Source organism: Rutilus rutilus, assembly GCF_951802725.1.
Source record: "Rutilus rutilus genome assembly, chromosome: 4".
Taxonomy (NCBI): domain Eukaryota; kingdom Metazoa; phylum Chordata; class Actinopteri; order Cypriniformes; family Leuciscidae; genus Rutilus; species Rutilus rutilus.
In genome coordinates, this window is record NC_140212.1 from 11,097,367 (window position 1) to 11,124,064 (window position 26,698).

Genomic DNA, 26,698 nt, shown 5'->3' on the forward strand with positions numbered 1-26,698 from the left:
TGGTTTAGGGGTGGACCTTCATGCTTAGATTTCATATGACTCAAATCTTACAAATTATTATGAATTTGCCAAAATGTAAAATAGTTTTGTTTTCTTATGAGATCTGTTTGGCTGTGCCTTGTAATCATGCCTTTAACAGAATGTGAGATTTCAGACTGGCATTTTTTTTAAGTTTTGTGGTCATTTTTTGTTATTTTATTTTGGCTTGTGTTGCATGTTTGTAATGTCTGGTGCACTTCCGCTGGATCGAGTTTTGTGTCTCATAATATCTGTTTTTTCAGAGAAACCGGACCGGCCCACAGACCTGGAGCTGACGGACCAGGGAGAGCGCAGTGTTCGGCTTACATGGACCCCTGGTGATGATCACAATAGCCCTATTGAATGTGAGTTAAAAACTGAACTTTGTTTGATTCCTTGTGTCAAATCAAATAGAGATGCACATATTACATCAACAGCTTCTGATCCATTTTTCCCTGGTTACCTCAGTGTTCCTGATCCAATATGAAGATTCGCTCCACGAGCCTGGAGTATGGCACAATATGACCAGCGCTTCTGGAACCAGCACCACAGCCCAACTGGAGCTGTCCCCATATGTTTATTACTCTTTCAGGGTTCTGGCACTCAATAGCGTAAATCTGAGTGAACCCAGCGTGCCGTCCAGCCAGTACCGGACCAACCCTGCACGTGAGTGACCTTATTAGGAAGTAGATTGCTTTAAAATATTTAAACTTCCCTATATTTGTATGGCTCAAAGTCTGATTATGATCCTCACAGAGCCTGACATGAATCCATCAGATGTTGAAGTCATTGGAACGTCACCCGACAGTATGACAATAACTTGGACGGTAAAACTCTTTTGATGTGATTTGATTCAATACAGTACTTACTAATTTAACTTTTTTTATATATAGTTTCTAGTTTCTAGTGACTCCTAAAAGTATTTGGACACTATTAAAGATGTAGTTGAATAGATGATGAAATGTCAAAGCGTTTGGTAAACCTGTTTTTCTTTTTAATATCTGGTGAGCAGGAGCTGACTGGGCTGGAGTCGAACGGTCCAGGCCTAAAATACAAGGTTAGCTGGAGTATGAAAGATGCGGATCGCTGGACGTCAGTCGATCTGGCCAATGTCTCGCAATACATGGTGACAGGAACGCCCACTTTTGCACTCTATGAAGTCACCGTACAGGCGGTCAATGACTACGGGTCTGGCCCCAGACCAGAGGTGGTGCTTGGATACTCAGGAGAGGACTGTGAGTGAGCTGCAGAAAGCATTCAAATGTATTTCCATTCATATTGTTTTAATTATTATGTAATATGTAATGACATTATTTTGTATAAAATTTCTATTCACAAAATGTAAATATATAATGTTCTGTCATGACAACTCTCGGAGAGATTGGCATGGTAATGGTAATGGATATGGCAATGTTACTGTATTTGGTCTTGGCAGAATAGATCTGCTACACTGCTGCAGAGCAAGTACCGAGACTTACTACTGCCAATACATTCACAGACATTGCTGTGAGCATGTAAGACATGCTGCTGCTGCACATGTAACATACATGAAATGAAATAACCACCGTAGCAGATCTATATAGGTGGAGCTGGGGAAGGTGGAGGGTTTCTGAAAGCGAGCTGCAGACCCTTAATGGCAACACTACTGGCTGTGCTATGTAGATGACGATGCAATCGCTACCAAATGAGTTAAGGACCTATCAGCCCGCGCCATCTAGAGTTTCATGCCCAAACTTGCCATTTATTTGATATATTATATTATATTATATTATATATTGCACTGTGACAAAATCACTGAAAGTTTACATCAGAGGTGGACAGAGTCTGAGAAATGTTGATTACTGAGGAGTAGTTCCATTCCAAATTTTAATAAAAAAAAACGCATTCAATATTTTTATGTACAGCATGTATTTTGTCATCTCAGCACCAACTATGGCCCCAGAGAATATACAAGTTTCAGTTCAGAATGGGACAGTTGCTGAAGTTCGCTGGGACGCTGTTCCTCTTTCAACAGTCCAAGGTCGACTGAAGGGATATAAGGTACTTACTGAACACTTAAAATACATTTATGTTAAATATTCTATACCACATGGTCATCTACCTAAATATGTTGATATTTGAGCTGCAAACAGTCTAATGTGTCGTACATTTTGTAGGTGAGTTATTGGAAGATGAGAAGCTTACATAAGCAAGACTTTGAGCATGAAAGGCCACAGGTGCTCATCTTTAACGGGAACGAGACAGAGGGTCGTCTGCCCGGCCTTAATCCCTACAGCCAGTACGCCCTCAACATTAGAGCCTTCAATGGGAAAGGAGACGGACCCACCAGCTCCGATCAGCAATTTGAAACACCAGAGGGAGGTACAGTAGTATATACTGGACTCATTTGTCAAAGTATGGAATTTTAATGTCATTTTAATTATTTTAAATTATATAAATTGTGTTTTTTTTAGTTCCCGGGCCTCCTAAACATTTAAAAGTCCGAAATCTGAACCTGGACTCACTGATTGTGGAATGGGCACCACCTCTGGAAGATAACGGCCACCTGACTGGATACTTGCTCAAATACCAGTCTAGTAGGTCTAAAACCACAGCATGTTGGATGGGAATCTGTTGCTGATTGATGAAAAGATACAGATTGCTTATACTTTTCACCTTTTCTGTTTTAACTCTCTGCTTGTAGTCAATACGACTGATGAACTTGGGCCTCTCAAAGAGCTGCCTCTACTAGCAAACCAGACCAGCATCACTCTGGACAACCTCAAGTACAGCACGCGCTACAAGTTCTATCTGAATGCCATGACTGTCAAGGGCTCTGGCCCCACCATCACAGAAGAGGCTGTCACGATCATGGACGAAGGTGAGGACTAGCTTTGTGACTGATTTTACAATATAATATTTTCAGCATTCGATGCAAGGATCCAGATGCAGTATTTTATTCTCATCGGTGGCTTCGTATAAATTGCAAGGAGAATAAAACTTATACAAAGGTTTGTTTCAACTGAGGAATCCAGTCCTCAGATTCCTGAATCTGAGTGATCTTGATGTCATTCCATGTTCCATGACTACAGTGTTAATACTTTCAGTGCTTTTAGGGTTGTATATGAATAGATTTAATACACAAACTTAACACCTAGCCTATTTATTTATTTGTTGTTTGTTTTCAAGGCAATATTAGCCACTTATTTAAATGCTATTCACTTTAGTCTGTTATCATGTTCTTTATCAGTGTTTTTTTTTTGCCTTATTTTAAGCATACAGCTTTGCTAAATATATAATATTACTGATAATATAACTTAATTCTTACTTCCAATATCTTATACCAATATTTTGTTAGATTACCAGTTTTAGATTACCACTGGAAAAGAAGACAAAATGCGGATTAAGTTTAATTGATTAAACTGATTAAATAAACTGATTAGATTAATACATACAATTTTATATATAAAATTCTCCAATTTTTGTTCTATTTTGTTCTGTGAAACTAAAAGTTGCTTTAGATCGTTGCCTTAAATGTGTTATGGTGCTCTGGCCTGTTGGGTTCCATGATTAAAACTTCTTTGTTTTTGGGTTTGTTTGAATTGAATAAAAATGAACCTTTCAGCAGCATCATATTTTGTGATTTACACTTTTGGAAACATTCTATTTTTAAATGATTGGTCGTCAGGTGGCCACTACTTACATCCACTCTACTTTTGTCTTCTTTTGTCTCTATCTCTCTCTTTTCTTTGAAGCGTTAATTCGGCATCCCGCAGTAAAGGCGGGTAAAGGTAACACCAGTATCGGGCTGATGAGAATGCATGCTGGTCAAGCATCAGCTATGAGACTAGAAAGCCACTGTAGCACTGAAAGGAAATAGATACATATGCATGAACTTCCTCAGGCCAAAAAGCTTTACACCTGACCTGGCCTGCTCCATATGTCATGGAGAGTCACGTTACCAAGAAATTCAAATTCCATCCCACTGCTTTCATTAGGGCTTAGCTAGAACATCTGTTGTTAAAGGAATAGTTCACTCAAAAATAAATGCTGTAGCTTTAATTCTTGAACACCTGTTTGTCTGTGGAACACAAAAGGATCATTTTTGATGAATCTTCATGAAGCTCTTTTCCATATGACAACAGTTGTACAGAATTGTGACCAAGTCTGTTAAGCTCCAAAAAACAAAACAAAAAAACATTTAAATTGTTATTCACTCATCTTTCCCCACCCAGTGAACTGTTGTGACTGTATCAGTCAGTGAGTCCGGTGAACTCGAGAACCGCATCAGTGAATGAATCGTTCTTCTGAGTCACTTCTTTTCAATGATGATGAAGTTCACAAATTGGACTAAATGATTAGTTCATGAATTGAAATGATTCATAAATTGAACTGAATCATCTTATTGACTCGGTTGTTAACAACTCACTGTATGGGATGATTATCAGTGAATACTGACTTAAATTTGGGTCCTTTCGTCACAGCAAATCTACAGTATCGTATCACTTCAGAAGACTAACTATTGCACACAAGTCATATGGTCTACTTTTATTGTAATTTTTGGAGGTTAACAGCTGTGGTTATTGTGGAAAAGGTGCGATAATTTTCATAATAGAAAATCATTTTAAAATCAAAGGCTGAGGAAAAAATGGCAGAAGTTTCATTTTGGGCTGAACTATCCCTTTAATTAGTTTAGACAAGGACTTTAGATGTTTTTCAGTATAGAGTAATGTTTGAACGTATGATGATGAGACAAACCCAAATCTGGCTGCCTTGATCTCAGGGTCCTCTCTGCAGCTCTCATTGCACCAGTATACTGCACGTCCCCGCATGCTGTTAACTCAGATCTGCATTTCTCTTTCGCTGCCTTGTTTTCTCTCTCTCTAATGTTTTGTGTCATGTTGTGTGCTTCACTATTCTCTGTATTCTTCCAGGATCAGCCCCCCCTTATCCACCACCAACCCCCTCTGTCACTCCGTTTCACAAGGGTACAAACACTCCTGTCCCGTCACCTTCTCTCGTTCCTCGATTGTTATGCTTGTATGATACTGTGTTGAACAGGAAACTGTTGACAATATACTGTCTAATACCTCACAAGGTGTCAGATACAGTTTCACTCATGATCTATAATATAAAAGGAAAGTGATGACAGTTATCCCTTTAACTAGTGTAGATTCAAAAGTTTGGGTCTGCAGTTTATTTATTTATTTATTCTATCAAGGACATATTATATTAATCAAAAGTGGCATTTATTAAAACATTAAAATGGAAAAGTTATTTTAAATTGTAATCATATTTCACAACATTACTGTTTTGCCAACCCCAAACTTTTGAACGATTGTGCGAGTAATTGAAAAAAGTCTAGTAGCCCCAAAAAGAACACTTAAAATGTGAATTTTATTGTATTAGATATCAGATATCAAAACTAGTGGCATATAAGCAAATTATGCTAAAGATTTGATCAGAGCTACCTTCTATATTAAGTCCACACACTTTTTTGGGGCCGCAAGACATGGAAATATATAGGATTTTTGTGACAACTTCTCTCTAAATTCTTACATCAATTGTACTTTTCCTTGTTTGATCAGTGACACCTGCTGCTCGGATGTTTGGGAGCGTGAACTCCTCGGTGGAGGAGGGCCATGCTGTAATAAGCTGGGAAAACTCTTTGCCGGATAGGAATGTTTATGTGGAATATGTTGTTGCTAACAGTAAGACTTTCCTCCTTAAAATTTGACTACTGCAGTGCGTCTCTATATAGCCTTAGTACAGTATAATTCGTAGTCAAAGTTCATAGATCAAGTTATTTTCTACTATTTATTGTCTAATATCAGAATAAACATTGTTTTGATAGATTCCTGTACTTTTATTAACTCAACATTTTATTATGCTTTAAAACAATTTAAATACATAAAAATAAATAAATAAATATAGAAAGATTTTTTTTCTGATTATAATTACAAGTGACCCAAAAATGAAAATTCTTTCATCATTTACTCACCCTCAAGTTGTTCCAAACCTGTATGAATTTCTTTCTTCTGCTGAACACAAAAGAAGATATTTTGGAGAATGTTGGAAACCAAGCAGTTGATGGGCCCTATTTACTTCCATGGTAATATTTTCTATACTATGGAAGTCAATGAGGTCCATCAACTATTTGGTTACCCATATTCTTCAAAATATCTTCTTTTGTGTTCAGCAGAAGAAAGAAATTCGTACAGGTTTGGAACAACTTTAACTTTAAAGAACAAATTCTACTGTAGCATTCAATTAATTAAATACACTTTTTCTGGAGTAACTGGTTTTGCAATAATCTCTCCCCTGCCGTCGGTCCTTCTCTCCAGGTAATGAACCCTGGAAAACAGAGTTTGTAAATGGCACTCGGACATATCAGATTAGAGGACTAAAGCCGGGGATGCCTTATAGGGTTCGGTTGGTAGCCAAAGACCACTCAGACGCAACGGTCCACAGTACAGAGCTTCTGGTGATTACAGTTCCAGGTGAGGAGAGCATGTCTGTAGATCGCCAGAATCCACCTCACCTGTCACTCACCCGTGAAGCCCCGCCCAGTCTCAGTTCCAGACATCAGCTGTAGTTTTGGTTTGGAATATTAACAGATTAGACATGCTTGAAGTCCAGGCAGGTTTTTGGACATGTAGATGCATGCCAGAATTGTCCATCTTTTCTTCCTTCCTTCTTTCTTTCCTTCCTTCCTTCCTTCCTTCCTTTTTTTTCCCTTTTTGTCTTCAGAGAATTTTAAATGCACAATGCACTTCCTCGAATCCATGGTGGTCATTTCTTGTCAGCGTCATACAAATGAGACTTCTGATTTTGTTGCTGTGATTTAGATGTTCAACCCATGTGATGACACAATTTAAACATTTTTTTGGGGGGGTGACATTTGAGCGATACATTAACCATAACATTTCAAATGAAAGAAAACTGAGAATTGGTTCATTTTGTATCTGCTTCCTGTCTCTTTTGTGTGTGCACGTACAGCCATGACCAGCAAGCAGGTTGACATTGCCACGCAGGGCTGGTTTATCGGGCTGATGTGTGCCATTGCTTTACTGATCCTGGTGCTCCTCATCGTTTGCTTCATAAAGAGGAACAAAGGAGGCAAATATCCGGGTATGTGAATGTGCAAAATTGATGCGAGATATTTAAGCGCATCCATGTGGTAAAAAATCCTAAGACCACTAATACGCGACAAGATTCTACTGACAAATAAGCACTTTGACCACATGAACTATTTTGAATGAAAATCTAAACTTTAATGCCATGCAAACTTGTTGATTTTCCAATCACATAGTGAAAGAAAAAGAAGATGCCCATCAAGACCCAGAGATCCAGCCCATGAAAGAGGATGATGGGACATTTGGGGAGTATAGGTGAGGAGAACTACTACAGTTATTTATATCACTAGACAGAAATCATAAGAATTTGTTGTGGTTTCACGACTCATTGAAAGCAAACTTACTTCTCTTGCTCAGGGATTCAGAATGTAATTTTTTCATTCCTCTGAGATGAATGCAAACATCTGTGGCCCCTCCACAAACAGCTTGAGGAAAGCAGGAGCAACCCTTTTTATACGTTTTAACAATCCTTAACCAAAGCTGTGTACTATATGACTGTATGCAATTATTTTACACACTTTTTTTTAAATTCTTCATTTTACATTTTAATTTATTTAACACATTTTAAATGTCAAATCAATTGCCTTCCTGATTTACATTAATGCTGGATTTATTGCTGTGATTTTGTTTTGTGTCATCATTAATATGTATTGTCTTTGATATTTATTTTTCTTTTTAATTTATTATTTTGTATTTGTGTGAATTTCTAGCAATATGTCTGGTGGTCATATTGTCATATTGCTGTTGCAATGCAGTAGATATGATTGGAACTGACTGATGAATTGGTCTCAGCTTACAGTAGCTAATTCAGGACATAAATTCAAATATTTGAAATAAATATTATATATTAAATGTTAATGAATAAATATTGAATAATTGAATTACATATATATATTTTCAGCTTCTGAATATGCCAAATCAGAATTGCAATTGAAGTCATCAGTCATGTTTGTTTTTTGTCTTTGTATTAACATTCCATGTCCTGTTCATGAAGTCCATCATTTGTTGTGTATAATGTCACTGCATACGTTTGTCTTTATTGCAAAGTAATAACCTCATTGTCAAACATGTCAGTCTGTCTCATTTGTTCCTCTTGTGTGTTTTGATATTGGGGGGAGTTCAGGTCTTTAGAAAGGTAAGAGGGGCTTTGCAAATCTTGCATGCATAAATTCCACCATTATTCATCTCTTAGTTACAGTAGATCATTTAACGAATAGCTGTAAATCTCATGGACAAGCCAAATCCAACCTTTAGTTCCAACCAAGTCTGAAAAAAAAAAAAAAGTGCATAGTTATTTGTATTTTTTGACTGCTTATTGTGATTTTACTTCATTTATATTATTATTTTGCTGCATTTGTTTAGAAATCCTCAGTGGTCATTTTCTGTTTTAGTGAAAATGTTTAAGTGGTTTATGCATTATGATGAATGTGCCCTAACTTACCCTTTCAAATGCACGTTTTGACCAGTTATTACCATCTACTACCTCCCGGATGTAGGAGAGACGCATTTATGGACTGTCGTGAAAATACCTGCACTAAACAGCATGTTGGAAATGGACAATCTCCAATATCTAGTTTTAAATGGTGCTGTTTGTAATATCCTCCCCTCCCCCTTGTCTCTGCTCTTTACATCAGTGATACGGAGGATCACAAGCCCCTGAAGGGCAGCCGGACCCCATCCAATGGCACGGTCAAGAAGGACGACAGTGACGACAGCCTGGTAGATTACGGCGAGGGAGGAGACGGCCAGTTCAACGAGGACGGCTCATTCATCGGACAGTACAGCGGGAAGAAGGAAAAAGACACGGCGGAGGGCAACGAGAGTTCGGAGGCTCCTTCCCCGGTCAATGCCATGAACTCCTTTGTGTGACTACCTGGATACGCCTCATGACCTTTGACCCATCCAACGCCCCTCCCCCTTGTCACACCATCTTATGGAGAACATTCTCTATTGCACTGTGACCCCCTGACATCACACAGAAAAAGAAATAAAACAAACTCCCCTGATGTAAGACAGTGAGAAATTATGCAAAATGCAAGCAGAGGGCCAGTCCTAGCTTCACCGCGATTGGTCAGAGTGAACATCACATGACTTTAAGACGTAATAAGCATATTATCTTATTGCAAGCATACATATATATTAATATATGTGTATAGGAATATATAAATTGACATATATAAGAAACTATTTTATTAACATGGCCCTATTTACTGTCAGATGGCATTATATCACACCATCTTGTACCCTGGACACGCATGGAATCAGTTATTGACATCATGCCTTCTGCGAATTAGCATTAAGGTGTGGTCACATTTACTGTTGTTCACTGAATTTTCACAGGTGAAAACCAGTCATTTCACTGGGAATTTGGGAATTTTGCGCAAGGGAGAAAGATTTCGCCACATGCCACATATTAACGATATTCAATGGACCTTTTTGCATGTGAAATTTCGCCAAAATTTCGCTAATGTGACCGCACCTTTAGCCAGCTTTGTGGAGACAGTGAACCTCGTCTGACTGTATTGATACCACTTTTGCTTCACAGCTAATGCCTGTTACGTTCTGTCGTCAGTGTTAAAATCGGTATAATGCACATTTCAGGCATCAATGTCTTTGTGGGCATTGTTGTGAAGTATGTAATACGTGTAAAAGCTGTTCTTAGGCGTCTTTTTGGCAGACAGAAGTTTCGAATAAACGAAAAAATCACAGAATTTAAAAACTGGTTATCAGGGATGAGGTAGCATGTTTTTGACACACAAGCACGCAGACGTGGTTTTGTCCTTTTTCAGTTCTTTTGTGGTTCATTTTGCACCCTTATATTTATTCACGGCGAACCTCTTTGGATGTTTTATCCCTGAAGAAAAGTCAGTGACCGACTTTTAAGTTAAGGTTCACTTCACCCGGGACGGTTTTTGTGAAGGAAGGCCCCCCAGTCAGCCATGTAGCCACCCGTAGCCCCGCGTTGGGCGCCAGAATTCACACCGCCCTTGGTGTGGTTTTACAGTTTGGGATGCAACGAAGGCCCCTCAGCACGGTTCCTTAGTGCCTTGGTAGAAAACATTATTCTATAATCAAAAAACGAGTCCCTCTCATCGCTTTGAGTCCTTTTATATCAGTACTGCAAGGGATACCGAAGTCCAGGGCTGACCGAAGACCGCAAGACTTCAGGAAATGATGTCCACATACTCAGCTGCCACAGAAATCACCTCAAATTGGGGTGAGGGGCATCTCATTCCCCTTATTGACAGCTAAAAATACTGCCACTTTTCTGTAATGAGTGAACTGCTGTTGATTGGTCAGATCTGACACATCGATGGCAACTCATAGAGGCGATGGAAACATCCGACTGTGGTATTTACAGTAGCCTGTCCTTGGAAACATCTCAACATATGCGACACCAGTAGGCAGAAATATACACATTCTCACATGTAACTGTTTTTTAAACCATGTTATTGCATGTTATGAAGTATTACAAGCTGTCGAGTGTAGTGAAATCAGGGCTTCACTGAACACACGGTCGGCAGTGGTGCTGCCGTCAAACATGGCTGGAGTATGTGCGGTTTATGCAGGCATGCATATGTACATGTGTGCGTTTGAGTGTGTGTGTGTGTGATGGCTGTGAATGTGTGTTTGAGGATGTCTGTGCACTGTATATATGGGGCGAGCCTCTGTTTTTTGGCAAGGCCCTAGATTTTCATGATTTACTGTAGCTTGTCATAACTTGCATCAAGTTTTTTAGTTTGGAATTGTCTGCTTTTTAATGTATAGATATGACATTTGCTTTGTAAATATCCAGCCAAAATGATTTAGACACATGGAAGGATGCAGGGGAAAGCTGCTGAGCTATCCTATCAGATATCCTATCACGCCCTTCACGCAAAATCCCAGGATGCTCGAGAGGGACTGTCCCAGCAATGTATGTACTGTAAGTCACTTTGGGCGAAGGAAGGAACCCAGTTGAAAAGTGACAACACCCCCATTTCCTGAACCCCATGAGTGAGAAAAACAGGGATCAACCGATGATTGAGTATACGTACTGTAAGGTAGCACTGCAGTAAACCGCACAGTGTTCCACCTGAATTCACACACACGTATCAGCTCTTATTCTTTTAATGGCACTGTTGTTTTCTTTTCTATTCAGCCAGCTAGCTTATGACATTTTTCTGTAGGAAAAATAAGAGAAGAAATGGACGCATCCCCAAAGAAGGAGGCCGGATTGCACTGCTGTGGGTGCTGAATCTTTTGATGCGTTTTTGTCGGAGGGGGCAAAGACGGGTGAAACGTAGTGTGTGAAATAATATTCTGGTTAATGTTAAAGCTACATGAAATTAAAGCATGAAAGGCTGTGAAATGGTTTACTCTATAATATAATCGCAAAACAAACAAAAAAATATTTTGTATATAAAAGAATTAAAATAAATGTTGGTTTCCGGATTTCACTACCATCTGTCTGTTTTTGATTTTATTCCTTGTACACAATAATTATCTTAATCAAAGAACATTTATTCACAGTGACTTCACAAATAAGAAAAAAAAAAATATATATATATATAGTTTTTTGCATGCCGAAGTGATTTTTAAAGTCAAAGCTAAAGCCTTTTTTCTTTTTGTATTTTTTTTTTTGTGTAAACATTCTTTCCTTTTTTTAAAAAACATTTTGTTTCTTTTGATTTAAATAATATTAAACTTTCACATGGCTGTTTTATTATTAATGTATTCATTATATGTTATTAATATATATATATATATATATATATTCCTTTTCTTTTTACTGTTAATATTGTGCATCAAAATGTGGATAATGCATTTTTGTATAAGCTAATTTGTGTTAATATTTTTATTTAAAATGAAAATTGACCTCCAATGACCCAACTTACCACCTGACGCAGTTACCTCTAAGGTGGGGCAAGTTCAATTCTCTTATTGACTGAGAAAAAATGTCATGTTTCTATGGCCTAACAATATAGCAGAAAATCCTGTTAGGTACAATATATAATTAGGTACATTAGTAAGTAGGACAACTTAAGCAAACACTAGCTCAACTTACCCCACAGTCCCCTAAATGTTACAGTACACATTCAGGTTTTATGTGTCTGCCCTGGAGAGTAAAATAGCCTCAAGCCTTTTGGCCTCTTTATCCGATTAGATTGATACTCTTGGATTTGAATTTATATAAATACTGTTTGTTTGTTTGTGTGTGTGTGTGTGTGTGTATATATATATATATATATATATATATATATATATATATGGCATAACGTTCCTCCCTGCATTGATGTTACTCCATATAAACAACAAAAATCAATTTCTCTCCCTCCCCCTGTGTGTAAGAATTTAATCCAGTGGATTTGAACAGATGTGTGTGGATAAGCCTCTCATTACTTTAAATCACCAAATATCTTAGTCCATATACATTCGGAATCCATATACATTCGGAATCCATATACAGTCTGAATCTTTCGCAAATGCCTTAAAATCACCTTGACGACCATCAGTTTGAGACCCACTGCAGCAGCACATGGACTCCGAGAGCATCAGTCCTGGCATGCGCAGTTTCCGCTCTCATCCAATAGCAGGCTGGCGCGCGCGGGCCATGTGTCTGTCTGTCTCCCCGCTGGACTGCGGGACGATGCGGTGGTTCTGATCCAGCTCTGTTGGGTTTGACGAAGGATTTAACACATTCCTCCGGTAAGTTTGCTGATGATATAATGATATGTAGGGAATTCTGGTGAAAAATATGATCTGTCTGTGACCTTCAGGAGTTTATTCTGCATGCTAAAGTCTGGATGGAGGTGTCCGCGCAGTTTTGGAATACCGCAATGCAGAAGAACAGGGTGGATGAGTCCGGTTGATGTCATCCGTTTAACATTATAAATACATAAAATAAATAAACAAAATACATAATAAAATAAGAATAGCCTAAATATTACAATTAAATTACAAATGAAAACAAACAAAATTAATAATAAATAAAAGGTGTGGATTCATACAAATTATTGTAAAATAATGTGTTAAAATACTGATACATTTTCTAATTGTTCTGCTGAAACAAGCTGTGATGCGAGTTCATTTCATGATATTTACTTGTGTAAAGTTTAAACGGGACAGAAGTTAGTCCTCGGTTTCCTGGTAACAATAAAGATACATTGTAATGACAGTGTTATGTCGGAGGGCGGCGCTAAATAGTTATCATCAGTTATCATCCATGACGCAGTTATTAGATTTATTAGGGATTGAATATACATTTAATAATACGTTGGCATTCTCATTCATTCATAATTCACTGCATAATGGTTTTGCGAAAAATAGTGAGTGACATCAGGCATGATTTGTATTGCTCTGTTAAATAAAAATGTAAAGTATTTAATTGTGTTTAAAGATATTTTTTAATCAGGCAGCTGCTAGATTTTTTACTGCCACTCCCTTAGAATGAGCTTACATGCATGCAGTGACCTAAATCCCAGTGTGCAGGACAAGAGCAGACAGCAGATCAGAGGATGCAATGAGATTAGAAGAGATTGGTGAAAATACCATGGATAGAAGTAGACAGCATGTGCATAACTTGCTACAAGGACAGTCTTTTGAGAGCTGGATGGCCAAGCATACAGACAGACAAGTGCATGCTCAAGGTTGAAATTGCATGTGCGTGAGAGTTGCCGGTTCTTGAGATGCATAATGAATGGACACGTCTTACAAGGCAGACAAAAAATGTCCTTTCTAACCTTGTGCAAGGGTTAGTGTAAAAGTGCAGCAACATCAGATAAAGAGATGCTTGCATGCGTTTTCAAGGAGATTGCATTATCATTCTTAGAACTGCATTACATGTGTGTATACTAAGACTCAGACTTACTTTTGCTTCATGTGTTCATATGCGCTTATGTGCATGTGAAATAGATGAGGCAGTTTGCTGATTCACTGTTATGTTGGTAGGCTGTGATAAATTGCTTATATTTCCATTTTGGACACAACTATAGCCTGCTACATCAGAGCAAGACAGCTACACAGCACTTCACCCTCCTCACACACTCTCTCCTTTTCTCTTTCTCTTTATCAGGCCTGGTTTTTAACTGTCAGATCGACAAGATGGTGACCCCAGCCATGTTTCTGTGTGTTCTCTCTTACTTCTTCTTAATGGCCGGTGAGGAACTGAGTGTGTTTGTGTGTGTTTACTTGGCAAAATTTTAGCAACGGAATTATCCCAATAATTTATCCAAATGTATTTATAGGAATGTCTTCAAAAGTAGAAACTGACATTAAAAAATAAAACTTAAAAAAGTTTACTTATAGAGTTCCGGTTAGGATTAGTCCGTAGTCATGAGAATGAACTTTATGTAAAAGTTTTTTGTATGTACTCTATGCAAAATGCAGTGGATGCAGTCAATAATCCCCATGAAGAAAACCACTTAATAAACATACCAAATGATAAATTATGTGTGTATGTTTGTGTGATTCACCTGAATATGTACAAAATGAATTACCTTTTTTGGTAATTTTGATTTGTTCTCTTCCCACTCCAGCTGCAATTAAACCCAGGATATTTGAACCCAGAATTTTTGACAGTAAGTCTTTAACTTTCACTTACAATTGTTGTTAGTTAGGTTTAGGTTAGGTTTTTGTAGATTGAGTATAATGCTGGCTCATGTCGTGTCCATCAGAGGAGGCCACAGGCTTTGGCCCTATATTTGAGGAGGAGCCTCTAGACACTGTGTACGCGGAGGATTCACCAGAGAACAAAATCTCCATGAATTGCAGAGTGCGGGCCAACCCACCGGCCATCATCAAGTAATGTTTTCTTTCCTGATCCCGAGCTTTGTTTGTAATGTCCTCTGTCTGTATGGGAAAATCCCTATTGCAGAGAGGTGTTTATCACTTGCAAGAAGAATCTTTTGAGAAAAGGCTCATTAATGAAAGCCTGTGTTTCACAGATGGTGGTTAAACAACTGGGAAATTAAACTAATGGAACAGCCTGATGAGCACTTCAGCCTGGTGGGAGGAAACCTGCTCATCACCAACCCAGAAAAGAGCAAGCATGCTGGGAAATATGTGTGTGTGGCCAAGAACGTCTACGGCACCGTCATCAGCAAAGAGGCCTCCGTCAAATTTGGATGTGTGTGACGGACAGGGCTTGTTATGTTTGTAAAGGCTGTGAACTGTTAGCAGATGTCTCTTTTGTCAGATCCTCTCCTCAGTTCATTTATTTTTATTTTTCGGGCCGCAGACCTGAACCAGTTCCCTACAGATGAGAGAGAGCCGGTGAACGTTAAAGAGGGACAGGGGGCCGTCCTGCTGTGTTCTCCTCCCTCTCGATATCCAAGTAAGACCTGATCACATACAGATCCCTTCTTAGTAGTTCCCTAGTAGATTTATACAACCACCATGATACAGTAAAAAAAAATCACAAATAAAACATTTGTGAATCTATGCTAACATTTAATGGAAGGTTTTGCACACAGTTTTAAATACAATTAAAAACTACATTTAAAATGAAATAAGTAATCATTAAAATAAATGTAAATAATTGTATATTCATTTATTGAAAAAAGTGAGTATGAAAGCTTTTTTTCCCATTATGGAATAAAAAAAAAAAGGTAATTGTGACTTTTTATACCACAGTTCTGGACTTTATTTTTACTCCATGGAGTAAAGCTTCCATAGTTGCCTAACAATCATACATAGTAAAAAAGATGTGCTAAAAAAGATGATTAATGTACACTTGCCTTCCAGCAACTTAAATCTCAATTCTGTCAATTGTTTTGTTTGTCTCCCAGGTGAGGTGATGTTCCGCTGGATCTACAACGACTTCCCCAACTTCATCCTCCCAGACCAGAGGCGTTTCGTGTCTCAGACCACTGGGAATCTGTACATCGCTAAAGTCGAGGCATCAGACGTCGGGAATTATTCTTGTTTTGTTTCAAGTCCCACCATCGGCAAGAGTGTTTTCAGCATGCCGATTTCTCTGATTCCACAAATAGAGAGTGAGTGCTTTCTCATTACCCACAATACCAAGATTTTACTCATAACTGCCTTACTGAGAGCACTGTTGTTTCTAAAGGTCAATTATGACTTAGCTTTTCATCTCTGCCCTTTACACAGAGGAGGTGAAGCGATATCCTGCTGATATCCGTGTGAAATTTCCCAAGACTTATGCTTTGGTAGCACAGAACATCACTCTGGAGTGCTTTGCCCTTGGAAAGTGAGTCAACAAAGGCGGATGCTGTTCATATAGTCTGAACGGTGATACCATGGTACTTTTGTATTACATTACAATGGTTCTGTAGGAATACACCATAGTATTAACAGTATTTCAAAGAATATCATTATATAATCATGGCACATATCATAAAAACATTGTAATACAATAGTACTGTTTTGTTAATGAAGCATTGTTACTCGCACAATAGCATTAGATTTGTTCTTCGCTCGTTTTAGGGTTGTTTCTAACCATATAAATTTAATCTTTATACCTTCCAGTCCTCTCCCACATATCCGCTGGAGGAAGTTAGACGCTGATCTCCCGCCCAACTATGAGGTCAGCATGAATGGAGCTTTACTGCACCTGCTTAATGTTCAGTACGAGGACGAGGGCAGCTACGAGTGTGAGACGCTCAACGTTAAGGGAATGGACTGGTATCGACAGTGGCTCTATGTGGAGGGTAACACAAACTCAAAATTCAACAGACTCTGGTTTAGTTCTGTTTTATGCATTTGGTGGTTAAACATGTCTTTTATACAACTACAGAAAGCATTTAATTATATTATTTTATATTATTGCCACATCTATTAATCGCGATTAATTGCATCTAACAAAACTGTGTATATATATGCGTGTGTGTATGTGTGTATATATATATATATATATATACAGTATATATATACACACACACATTATATATATATATATATATATATATATATATATATATGTTAGATGCAATTAATTGATTTGACAAAACTAATAATATTATATTATATTATATTGTAAAGTGCTGTCAAAACGATTAATCGCGATTAATCGCATCTAACAAAAGTTTGTAAACACACACACACACACACACACACACACACATATATATATATATATATATATACGCACATATTACATATGTTAGATGCGGTTAATCGTGATTAATCGATTTGACAGAACTAATATTATATTAGATTATCTTAGATTATTATAATATAAAGTGCTGTCAAAATAAACAATCGCATCTAACAAAAGTTTGTAAACATATAACTATATGTGTATATAAATATATATATATATATATATATACACACACATACATATGCACACACACACACACTTACATTATATATATATATATATATATATATATATATATATATATATATACACCAAGCGGCAACCTCCCTGTCTCTCTCTTAATAATAATAATAATAATTCGTTACATTTATATAACGCTTTTTCTGAGACCTCAAAGCGCTTTACATATGGAAGGGGGGAATCTCCTCAACCACCACCAATGCGCAGCATCCACTTGGATGATGCGACGGCAGCCATATTGCGCCAGAACGCCCACCATACACCAACTTACTGGTGGAGAGGAGACAGTGATGAAGCCAATCAGTGTATGGGGATGATTAGGAGGCCATGATGGACAGAGGCCAAGGGGCAGATTTGGCCAGGATGCCGGGGTTACACCCCATACTCTTTTTCGAAGGACATCCTGGGATTTTTAATGACCACAGAGAGTCAGGACCTCGGTTTTACATCTCATCCGAAGGACGGTGCTCTTTTGGCAGTATAGTGTCCCCGTCACTATACTGGGGCATTAGGACCCACACAGGCCACAGGGTGAGCGCCCCCTGCTGGCCTCACTAACACCTCTTCCAGCAGCAACCTAGTTTTCCCAGGAGGTCTCCCATCCAGGTACTAACCAGGCTCAGCCCTGTTTAGCTTCAGTGGGCAACCAGTCTTGGGCTACAGGGTGATATGGCTGCTCTTGAAACCAACACGGAAGTGAATTCAACGGCAATTCATCGACTGGCCGCTTGAGGCTGGATGCAGAAGTGAGTCAAATCTGCATCTCCCCCATGTTAAAATGCCCAACTTTACAGCAGAAAAAAACATGTTTACAGCCTGGTGCAAAAAGTGGCTTTGGTCTATTTAGCTTATTTTTCCCTTCATGACAACTGTGAGGGGGGTGAATTTTTTTATAATTCATCCATTTAAATTATAATAAGCCTTAAAATTTCTGCATAATTAAGGGTGTCCACTTTAGAGTGACGGGTGGATTCCCGCTGCTGTGGTCATTAGTCATCATTAGCCGTTTGTCTGCTGTCTGTTAGCCATCACGTTACCTCAGTTCATTGTCTGACTGTAAAAATGAATAAATTCGGGAGTGACGCGCTACCAAGATGGCGACGGTCGGCCACGCCCACTTTAGGCTTCAAAAACAGTCTTCAGAAACCTACGGGTGACGTCACGGACACTACGTCCATTTTTTTTACAGTCTATGATATACACATATTATATATGTTAGATGCGATTAATTGTGATTAATCGATTTTTAATCGATTTGACAGAACTAATTATATTATATTACATTGTTTCCTCAGGTGCTCCAGAGTGGGCTGAGCACATCAATGACACAGAGAAAGATGTTGGTAGTGAGCTCACTCTCAGATGTGTTGCCGTGGGGAAGCCCCAACCATGGATACGCTGGCTGAAGGATGGCTATTCGGTTAATACCCTGTTTTATTTGCTGTGGAAAACCCATATGAGAACTTCGAGTTGTTCAGTATGTTTTATGTCAGGCAATCCTGTGTGTTCTGCTACATTTTTTCTGATCTCCAGTACGGCAAAGGGGAGCTGAAGTTCTCCAGCCTCACGTTTGAGGATTCAGGCATGTATCAGTGCATTGCTGAGAATGAATGGGGGACCATCTATGCCAGCGCAGAGCTTCGGGTCGTCTGTAAGCTTTTAAATACTTCTTTACTGTCGTGCTTCTGAAGTAGTAGTTTACATAGAAAAATAGAAAGAGCTGCACTTTTCTGAAGGTGTATTTAAAAAAGGCACATAACTATTTTTGAAGGTTGAGTGTCTCCAATGGTCTCTTCACAGCCTGTGCACCAACATTCATTTATAATCCAGTGAAGAAGGTTCTGCTAGGGGCTGAAAATGGACGTGTGGTCATAGAGTGCAACCCCCGTGCTGCTCCAAAACCCAAGTTCATCTGGAAACGAGGCTCAGAGTTACTGACCAACTCTTCAAGGTTAGTCAGTCCATGTTAAATACATGCATTTACTTACAGGTAAATTGTGGTGATGATAGAAGCTTAGCCACAGTTATCATCATCATCTCTTTTCATCCTTATTTTTCAGGATGTTAATTTGGGATGATGGAAGTCTGGAGATTCTGAACGCAACAAAAAGTGATGAGGGCTCGTACACCTGTTACGCTGAGAATGACCGCGGCAAATCCAACAGCACAGGGACCCTCACTATCACCGGTCAGACAAAATTCAAATCTCCTCACTTACACAAATTTTTTTTTTTTTAAATTTACCATAATTAATTAATTAAAGTTAGAATTTTAACATAATTTGCTGAAATTAATTTAGATTATCTTATAAATATAATTATTATGGGCTGAAAAGTGCATTTAGATAGTTGATGCATTTTATTTACTCTTTTATCAGCATAAAGATTTTAGGTTAAAATGTATGTAAATCTATTAGTATTTATCATAGGATTTTGTGACTGGTCACTTTTGTAAATATTCCTTTTATATGTTTTTCACTTTTATCGATATTCCATATAGCCTCTCAGTTAATATGAGGTGTATGCATTTGCGTCTGTTTAATTTTCTCAGAGGCCACCAAGATTACTGAGGCTCCATCAGACACTGAGGCAGTTGTTGGTGACAGTAGAGTTCTCCAGTGCTCTGCATCATATGACCCCAGCCTGGACATCACCTTCATCTGGACTGTCGATTCCTACGTCATCAACTTCTTCACAGACTTCGAACACTACGAGCAGCTCATGGTGAGTAGAGGCAACAATCCCAGGAGTTCTGTTGATGGGAAATACAGGAGGACATTCATTGTTTGTGTGTGTTTTGCAGGGTCATGAGCACAGTGGAGACCTGCTGATCAAGAATATTCAGGTGAGGCACGCAGGACACTATACCTGCACAGCTCAGACTATAGTGGACAACGCCACCGCGGAAGCTGACGTTTTTGTCAAAGGTTGGTGATTTCAACTGTGTGTGTCCTAGCTTATGATATGTGCATATGATTAAAAACTTGAAGATAAATGTTAAAGAGGACCTATTATTCTTTTCTACATTTTCAACTTTCTTTAGTGTGTGATGTTGCTGTTTGAGCATGAAAAGGTCTGCAAAGTTACAAAGCCCATTCCAAAGGGAGTTATTCTCTATATTATGTGTGCACTGTTTCTGAACTCCCTGAAACACCTCGATTTGTAGTCTTCCAGGAATGGACGTGTCACAATAGTCCTCATTTAAATAATTCCCGCCCAAGGTTTGCGCAATAAAAGGGGTGAGGCCTGGTTGAGTGTGTTGTCGCCATGTCCAAGAGATGTAGTTTTTTACACCCCAAATCCAGTGTTAATATGGTAAGGGCGTGAAAACACTCTTGAAGCATTTGACCAATCACAACACACTGATCCAGCCGACCAATCAGAGCACATTGCACTTTTCAGAAGGAGAGGCTTCGCAGAGACAGGAACTGAACAGAGCATTACTGGCAGAACATGAAGTGAGCTGTAATAATGTAAAATATGTGAAAAAGCATGAAAACCTATTCTAGTAGTCCCCAAAAAACAAAATCAAGACATATAAAATATGGACTCTTTAAAAACAATGAGGTGATGTTTATCTGTTTAACAACTAACTGTTTGTATTATTGCATTATTATTTACATCAAATAGATAGACCATCATGACATTGTCGTGAATATCGACCGTTTTCGCTTCAGGTTTGCCTGGTCCTCCGGGTGGCATCCGTGTGGAAGAGATTGGAGTCACGTCAGTAAAACTGCGATGGTGTCTGGGATCAGACCACGGCAGTCCCCTCATCCAGCATGTTGTACAAACACGAGACTTTTACGCCCTGGATCCAGAGGACTGGAAAACTGCATCCACTTGTGAGTCCACTAAAGGGAGACAAAACGCATATCTTAAACATTTCCGACTAATTTTCTTAGAAAACAGTAAAACAATGCAGAATGGAAGTTTTTTGTATTAGAATATAGTTCATTCGATTTGACTTTTTCTGTCACATCTGAGAAGATCTTGCGAAGACCGTAATGCATTCTTAATGTGATCTTAGTGTGTTTTGCTCTTGTGTTCATGTTCTAAACTTGATAAGAACAAAGAGTGAACAAATGTTGTTTTCCCAGCTCCTGTGTTTTTGAATGGATCTGCAGAGTCAGCAACCATTGTTGACCTTTACCCCTGGATGCAATATGAATTCCGTGTTTATGCCATCAATGAATTTGGAGCTGGGGAAAACAGCCGTCCGTCCATTAAAATCAAGACATGGGATGCCGGTGAGTTTATTTAGAAAGAGTACAGCTTTCAGTATTTAATAAAAATTGATCTGCAATAATTTATTTTAAAAATACTTCATAAAATAATCAAATTGAATAACATAGATATATAAGTGTTATTGTAAAATCAGTTCTGTGAGGCACATAGACTCACCCAGGCTTTCTCTTATCTCAGTACCTACAGTAGCTCCTTATGACGTCATTGGTCAGGTGGGAATAACCGGAGAGCTAATCGTGACCTGGACTGTACGTGTTCATATGCTGCAGGATTTATGCTATATATGTTGATTGGTGTTCAGTGGCAAATTTCTGATGTGTCCCTCATGTCCTTGATTCCATTGCAGCCTGTGAAACCTCAGTTCTTCTTCGGTAAAAAATTTGGCTACGCTGTGGCGTTCAAGCCGCATGAGGATAAAGAGTGGAAATGGTCAATCATGGAGGATCCTGAGACGAGACGCTACGTCTACAAAGAGAGCATGACCCCAGACACAGAGATACAGGTCAAAGTGAGCACCTTCAACAGCAAAGGAGAAGGACCCCCAAGTCTTATAGCAGTGGTCTTCTCGCCACGCCTAGGTGAGAAGGTTTGATGGTATCCGCCTCTTATTTGCTCATAAATTAGTTGAAGTATCCTTGCTTTAAAGCGTGTGTAGATTTTAGCGGCATCTAGCAATTCGCAACCGAGGGGTAGGGCCCACCCTTTTGAATAAGCTAAAGTGCCCAAAACAGGACAAACATATCGTCGTCTGAGACAGCAGAGAGTAGCCAGTCAAGCAACGCGCTCTGTAGAGAAGTTTGTCCGTTTAGGGCTACTGTAGAAACATGGCGTCGCAAAATGGCGACTAAACGTGTAAGGGGACCCGTGGTTTATGTAGATAGAAATGGCTCATTCTAAGGTAATAAAAACATAACGGTTCTTTTTCTAAGGTCTTTATACACCACTCAAAACATCAAGCACCTTTAACACATGTAATATCTCTCTCAGCACCGACTGAAGCTCCATTAGATGTCTACGCCCGCCAGGTCACCTCTACAGAGGCTTTGGTCTGGTGGTTACCAGTCTACCAGGCACCGCCAAAGTGGGTCGACGGATACCAGGTGAGTCCTAAGTGGAATAATAGAAAATAATCATGAAGTTTTGATCCTCATGTCTCTTCATTTGGTGTCTAGATTCGTTACTGGAGAAAGTACGATGATAATGAGGCTGCTGCCTCGAGAGTCATTGTGCATAGAATGATCAACCAAACGCGCCTGGAGAACATGCGGCCTGACTCTCATTACCTTATAGAGGTACGAGCGTTCAACGGAGCCGGGCTCGGACCGCCCAGCGAGCACTGTGAAATGTTCACCAGGAGACCCCGTAAGAGATTTGCACTTCACATCACTTGCCCATGGGTTTATACAGGCCTTACATTTGAAACGAGAGCTAAAATGTACTGATAATATATGTGTATTGTCTTTCCAGCTCCAAGTCGTAATTTGAGAGTTTACAAATATGTCAGCTTTACACGCAAATGGCTCTATCTGTATTGGGATCACATCTATAACTACTGGAATGAGTCCTATGTGGAGGGTTACAAGGTGAGTCGGTTATATTTTACCTAGTATTCTGTTGACACATTCATTAATGGCTTGTTAATCTTAATGTTTTATGACTAGAACCTTATTTTAAAACCTTTATTTCAATTCATCATTTATTTTATTTATTATTTAGTTTTTTTCTGGAACCTTATTTTATTGCCTTTATTTTAATTCATCCTTTATACTATTTTTTATTTAGTTCTATTTTATTCCTGGAACCTTATTTGAATGCCTTTATTTTAATGTATTTTATTTTATTTTACTAGAACCTTATTTTAATACTCTTATTTCAATTTATCATTTATATTTTTTTATTTTATTAAATTTTCACTGATTTTGTTGTGTGTATTGATACTTTAGAAATATTGTAACCATTTGTATCTTTCTTTTAGATTTTGTTCCGAAAGGAAGGAGAGCGTTATGGGAAGCTTTACACCACCGGCAGGCACTACATCGACTTTCCCATGCCAGAGACCGGCGATTATGTCATAGAGGTCCGAGCCCGCTGTGAGGGAGGTGATGGACCCATATCACAGATCAGAGTACAAGGTGAATACTTTCTTTCACTAATCAATAAGGATGAGAGAAAAAAATTGATCCACCTCATTCATCATTTTCCTACCCCAATGTTGATGATGGCAAAAAGTTCAACATAATTTAAAGTATATTTCACTTCAAGATCGGAAATCCCTCTCATGTAGTCTTATCCTTTTCAGTATTTTCAGACTGACACTGTTCCACAGATCTAACCGTTATACTTGTCTTTCTTATTATTGTTTTGTATTGTGTTCAGGTAAAGCAGCTCTGGGTGCTGAATCTCTCAGTGTTGCCTCTGTCTTGCTGCTGACTCTGGGCTGGATGAATTTAGGCCTGTAGGCAAACAACAAGACAACAAAATCAGCTTCTGAAAAACAATCCTAATGTAGTCTGATTGCATTTCCTTACAGGGATGTTTTTCATGGTGAAGATAAAGTTTGTTTGGGAGTGTAAAATATAAAAAATTGTTTGTATTTACCCTCTTGATTTGCCTTACAAAATGCCCACAATCAACTAATGAAATGATGTTGTAAAATAAATATATAGTATCAGGATATGGTAACAAATTTTTTGATGACTTTCCATCAGTTATTCATAAGACATATTTATTACAAAACATGTTTTGTTGGTCATTTGTTTCAATGTCAGAAGATGCACTGCATTTGTCACTGTTTGATTTTAAAGTGACTTTCTTAGTAGCTACTATTTTGCTAATACACTGTAATTTTCATCTGTATATCAGTAAACATTGAAAACATTAAACAAATTGCTTTTCTTTTGTCTTCCTACCAAGTTTTCATCTCATAAATGTGATTGAAACTACCATATTTCATAACCCTGTTAAAATCATACCATTAAAGTTTCTATCTGAAAACAATGTTTGAATCATGCTGATATATTTTTTTGCCTAAACACCATAGTTACTCTTAGTGGCACGTTTTTTAATTCAAAGACACAAATCTTTTGTTGTGAAATCTATTGAGTATACATGTCTGATAAATTAGGCCTATGTAACAATTAGCATGAAAGGTATTTAGTTTTAAACAATTCAAATGTCTCAAGTTTACTCGTTCATTAAAACACCAAACCAATTTCACTTTATGTTAAATTGCTATTTAAGGACTAGCCTAACTGAACTGAACAGTCTGATTCTTCAAGCACATAAACACACATCCTTGTGGTAGCCTACTATTTAGTCCTTATTTAGCTTATTTAGCTTGCTAACTTGTTAGCAAGATAGTTCTTGATTATTCACGTTTGGGAATGTGTGTAATTTATTTTGTACAAAAACGTGTTTAGTCTCTTAAGGTAATGTAAACAACAGACTTCAATTTAGGCTATTTAAAAATCCATAAGCAGTCTAAATTAATCTAATAAACGTCCTCTACTGGCCATTAGTGGTAGGCTTTTTGAGGACGCCTGAACACAGCGTGCTTCACGTGCGATATTACCTTCTCGTCCTATATAAATGTAGCCTACTGAAAGTTGACAAACAATCACATCTTTTAAGTCCATAAAAGCAACTCAAACATTGGAAGCGAAATCAGTAAGTTTTTCTGTTCATCTCACAATCTTTTTGGGAAAAATTAAGGTTTTATTTACACCTGTTAAATCATTTTATAATTTCAAATGTACCGCCATTTAACAAAAGGCTCACTGCCTTGATGCTCGGATTCATCCAGTAGATGTCAGCATAACATAACCAGTAGACCAATAGAGCCCGAACAATGAATCCTTTTCCATGTTTTACTGTAGGTATTTTATTCCAATTATTTATGCAATTAAATTGTATTATAATGTCTAGAATGATAAAACATGCTTACTAGCCCGTCTAATTGTGTAAATATGAAATATACTTCAAAATGGGCCATATTTTGCCTATATTTGTGGAGATGATTGTAATAGTTTGTATAGAATAGTTAATCTGCATTACATAGATAGATTAGTTTTTGTGTGCATATGAGCATGTGTGTGTATGCCTGTAAACATTTCATAGTCCATACAAATCTTGCTTCATAAACCATTAATTAAACTTCATCATTAGGCCTCATAATGAAGCAGCACTTGCAGTGACATACAGAGCACAGATTTACACATCCCCCAACACCACACGTGGCCATCTTGACGTGGTGTGATGATGGATATGTGTGTTTAGTTTAATCCTGTCTTATCATTCAGAGGTTTTGTTGTTTTGGTTGTGGAAGTCCTTTTTGAATAGCCTATAATGGCTATATGTAAGGTATAGTGTTTGTGCATTACCAGAGAATGCAAGTTCTGTAAGTTGTGTGGATGTTTAATATGAATTGATTGTTTTGGCTGGGTGCATGTATCTTGTTCATATCTCAGTTGTTTCTTCAAGACAGCATTGCGATTACATTGAGACTTTTGATTGAGTTTCTTGCACTGAACAAAATTCAAAGTTAGTGAGATTCCCAGCACTGTAACTTACCATTATACAAAAACACCTAATTTGAATTTTTTAGCAACACACTTCAATAAAGAGGAGTTATAAAGATGTCACAAACCAGGAAGACAAGAGAGTTGAGATTTAAAGCATGTCTGCCTTTTCTCTTCCAGATAGTTCTGTGTCCGCCTACAGATGCATTTTATGCAGATCAAGTGTGAATCTGTGCTCCATACGTTCAATGTTTCATCAGCCATCGCAATGTCTGTTATTTAGGGACGTCATTGTGGCAGAAAGGCAGAATGGGGGCACTGGTGGATGAGTCTGGCTCTCCTTTTGCTTGGTTGGGAGCATGTAAAATAGGCCGTATTAACTCTGACAGACGATCATAAATCACTCTATGTGTGTGGCAGGGCCTGCGGTGCAGCGGCAAGCATTTTTCGAGAAGTGGGCCGCCGAATCTCAGAGTTCAGCGGGGTCTCGGTGAGGACATATATGACTTATACAAC

At 38.3% G+C, this 26,698-nt stretch overlaps 2 protein-coding genes across 21 annotated transcripts in view; both read left to right on the plus strand.

Annotated features, from left to right (window-relative positions):
- Positions 1-11,575, plus strand: part of nrcama (neuronal cell adhesion molecule a) — a 50,271-nt gene extending 38,696 nt beyond the window's left edge. For 8 of the 20 annotated variants that reach the window (XM_084406279.1, XM_084406295.1, XM_084406297.1 and 5 more), the window contains 15 exons: positions 282-383; positions 487-684; positions 775-845; positions 1,031-1,253; positions 1,943-2,058; positions 2,175-2,379; positions 2,472-2,594; positions 2,702-2,878; positions 3,753-3,788; positions 4,932-4,985; positions 5,586-5,708; positions 6,342-6,497; positions 6,997-7,128; positions 7,310-7,388; positions 8,768-11,575. In XM_084406279.1, coding sequence (XP_084262405.1) covers positions 282-383; positions 487-684; positions 775-845; positions 1,031-1,253; positions 1,943-2,058; positions 2,175-2,379; positions 2,472-2,594; positions 2,702-2,878; positions 3,753-3,788; positions 4,932-4,985; positions 5,586-5,708; positions 6,342-6,497; positions 6,997-7,128; positions 7,310-7,388; positions 8,768-9,002 — 2,030 coding nt within the window. In that variant the 3' untranslated portion in view covers positions 9,003-11,575. The other 12 variants (XM_084406285.1, XM_084406287.1, XM_084406286.1 and 9 more) reach the window with 5 other exon arrangements.
- A 935-nt stretch (positions 11,576-12,510) lies between these two features.
- Positions 12,511-24,655, plus strand: cntn1b (contactin 1b). Its single transcript, XM_084407487.1, has 24 exons — positions 12,511-12,821; positions 14,188-14,271; positions 14,651-14,692; positions 14,789-14,915; positions 15,059-15,240; positions 15,352-15,447; positions 15,902-16,108; positions 16,227-16,326; positions 16,605-16,786; positions 18,714-18,838; positions 18,952-19,069; positions 19,219-19,369; positions 19,479-19,606; positions 19,969-20,141; positions 20,221-20,344; positions 21,095-21,262; positions 21,518-21,667; positions 21,843-21,913; positions 22,012-22,243; positions 22,653-22,765; positions 22,838-23,027; positions 23,133-23,248; positions 23,641-23,797; positions 24,042-24,655. Exons 2-24 carry the CDS (start codon positions 14,217-14,219, stop codon positions 24,122-24,124), a joined length of 3,090 nt encoding a protein of 1,029 aa, XP_084263613.1. The 5' UTR covers positions 12,511-12,821; positions 14,188-14,216; the 3' UTR covers positions 24,125-24,655.
- The last annotated feature ends 2,043 nt before the right edge of the window (positions 24,656-26,698 follow it).

Bases quoted from the DNA above. Each gene is read 5' to 3' on its own strand.
- cntn1b (XM_084407487.1), top strand. From the start codon at position 14,217: ATGGTGACCCCAGCCATGTTTCTGTGTGTTCTCTCTTACTTCTTCTTA. The intron at 22,244-22,652 runs GTGAGAAGGTTT...TATCTCTCTCAG, and splicing joins GGTCTTCTCGCCACGCCTAG to CACCGACTGAAGCTCCATTA. The intron at 23,798-24,041 runs GTGAATACTTTC...TATTGTGTTCAG, and splicing joins ATCACAGATCAGAGTACAAG to GTAAAGCAGCTCTGGGTGCT.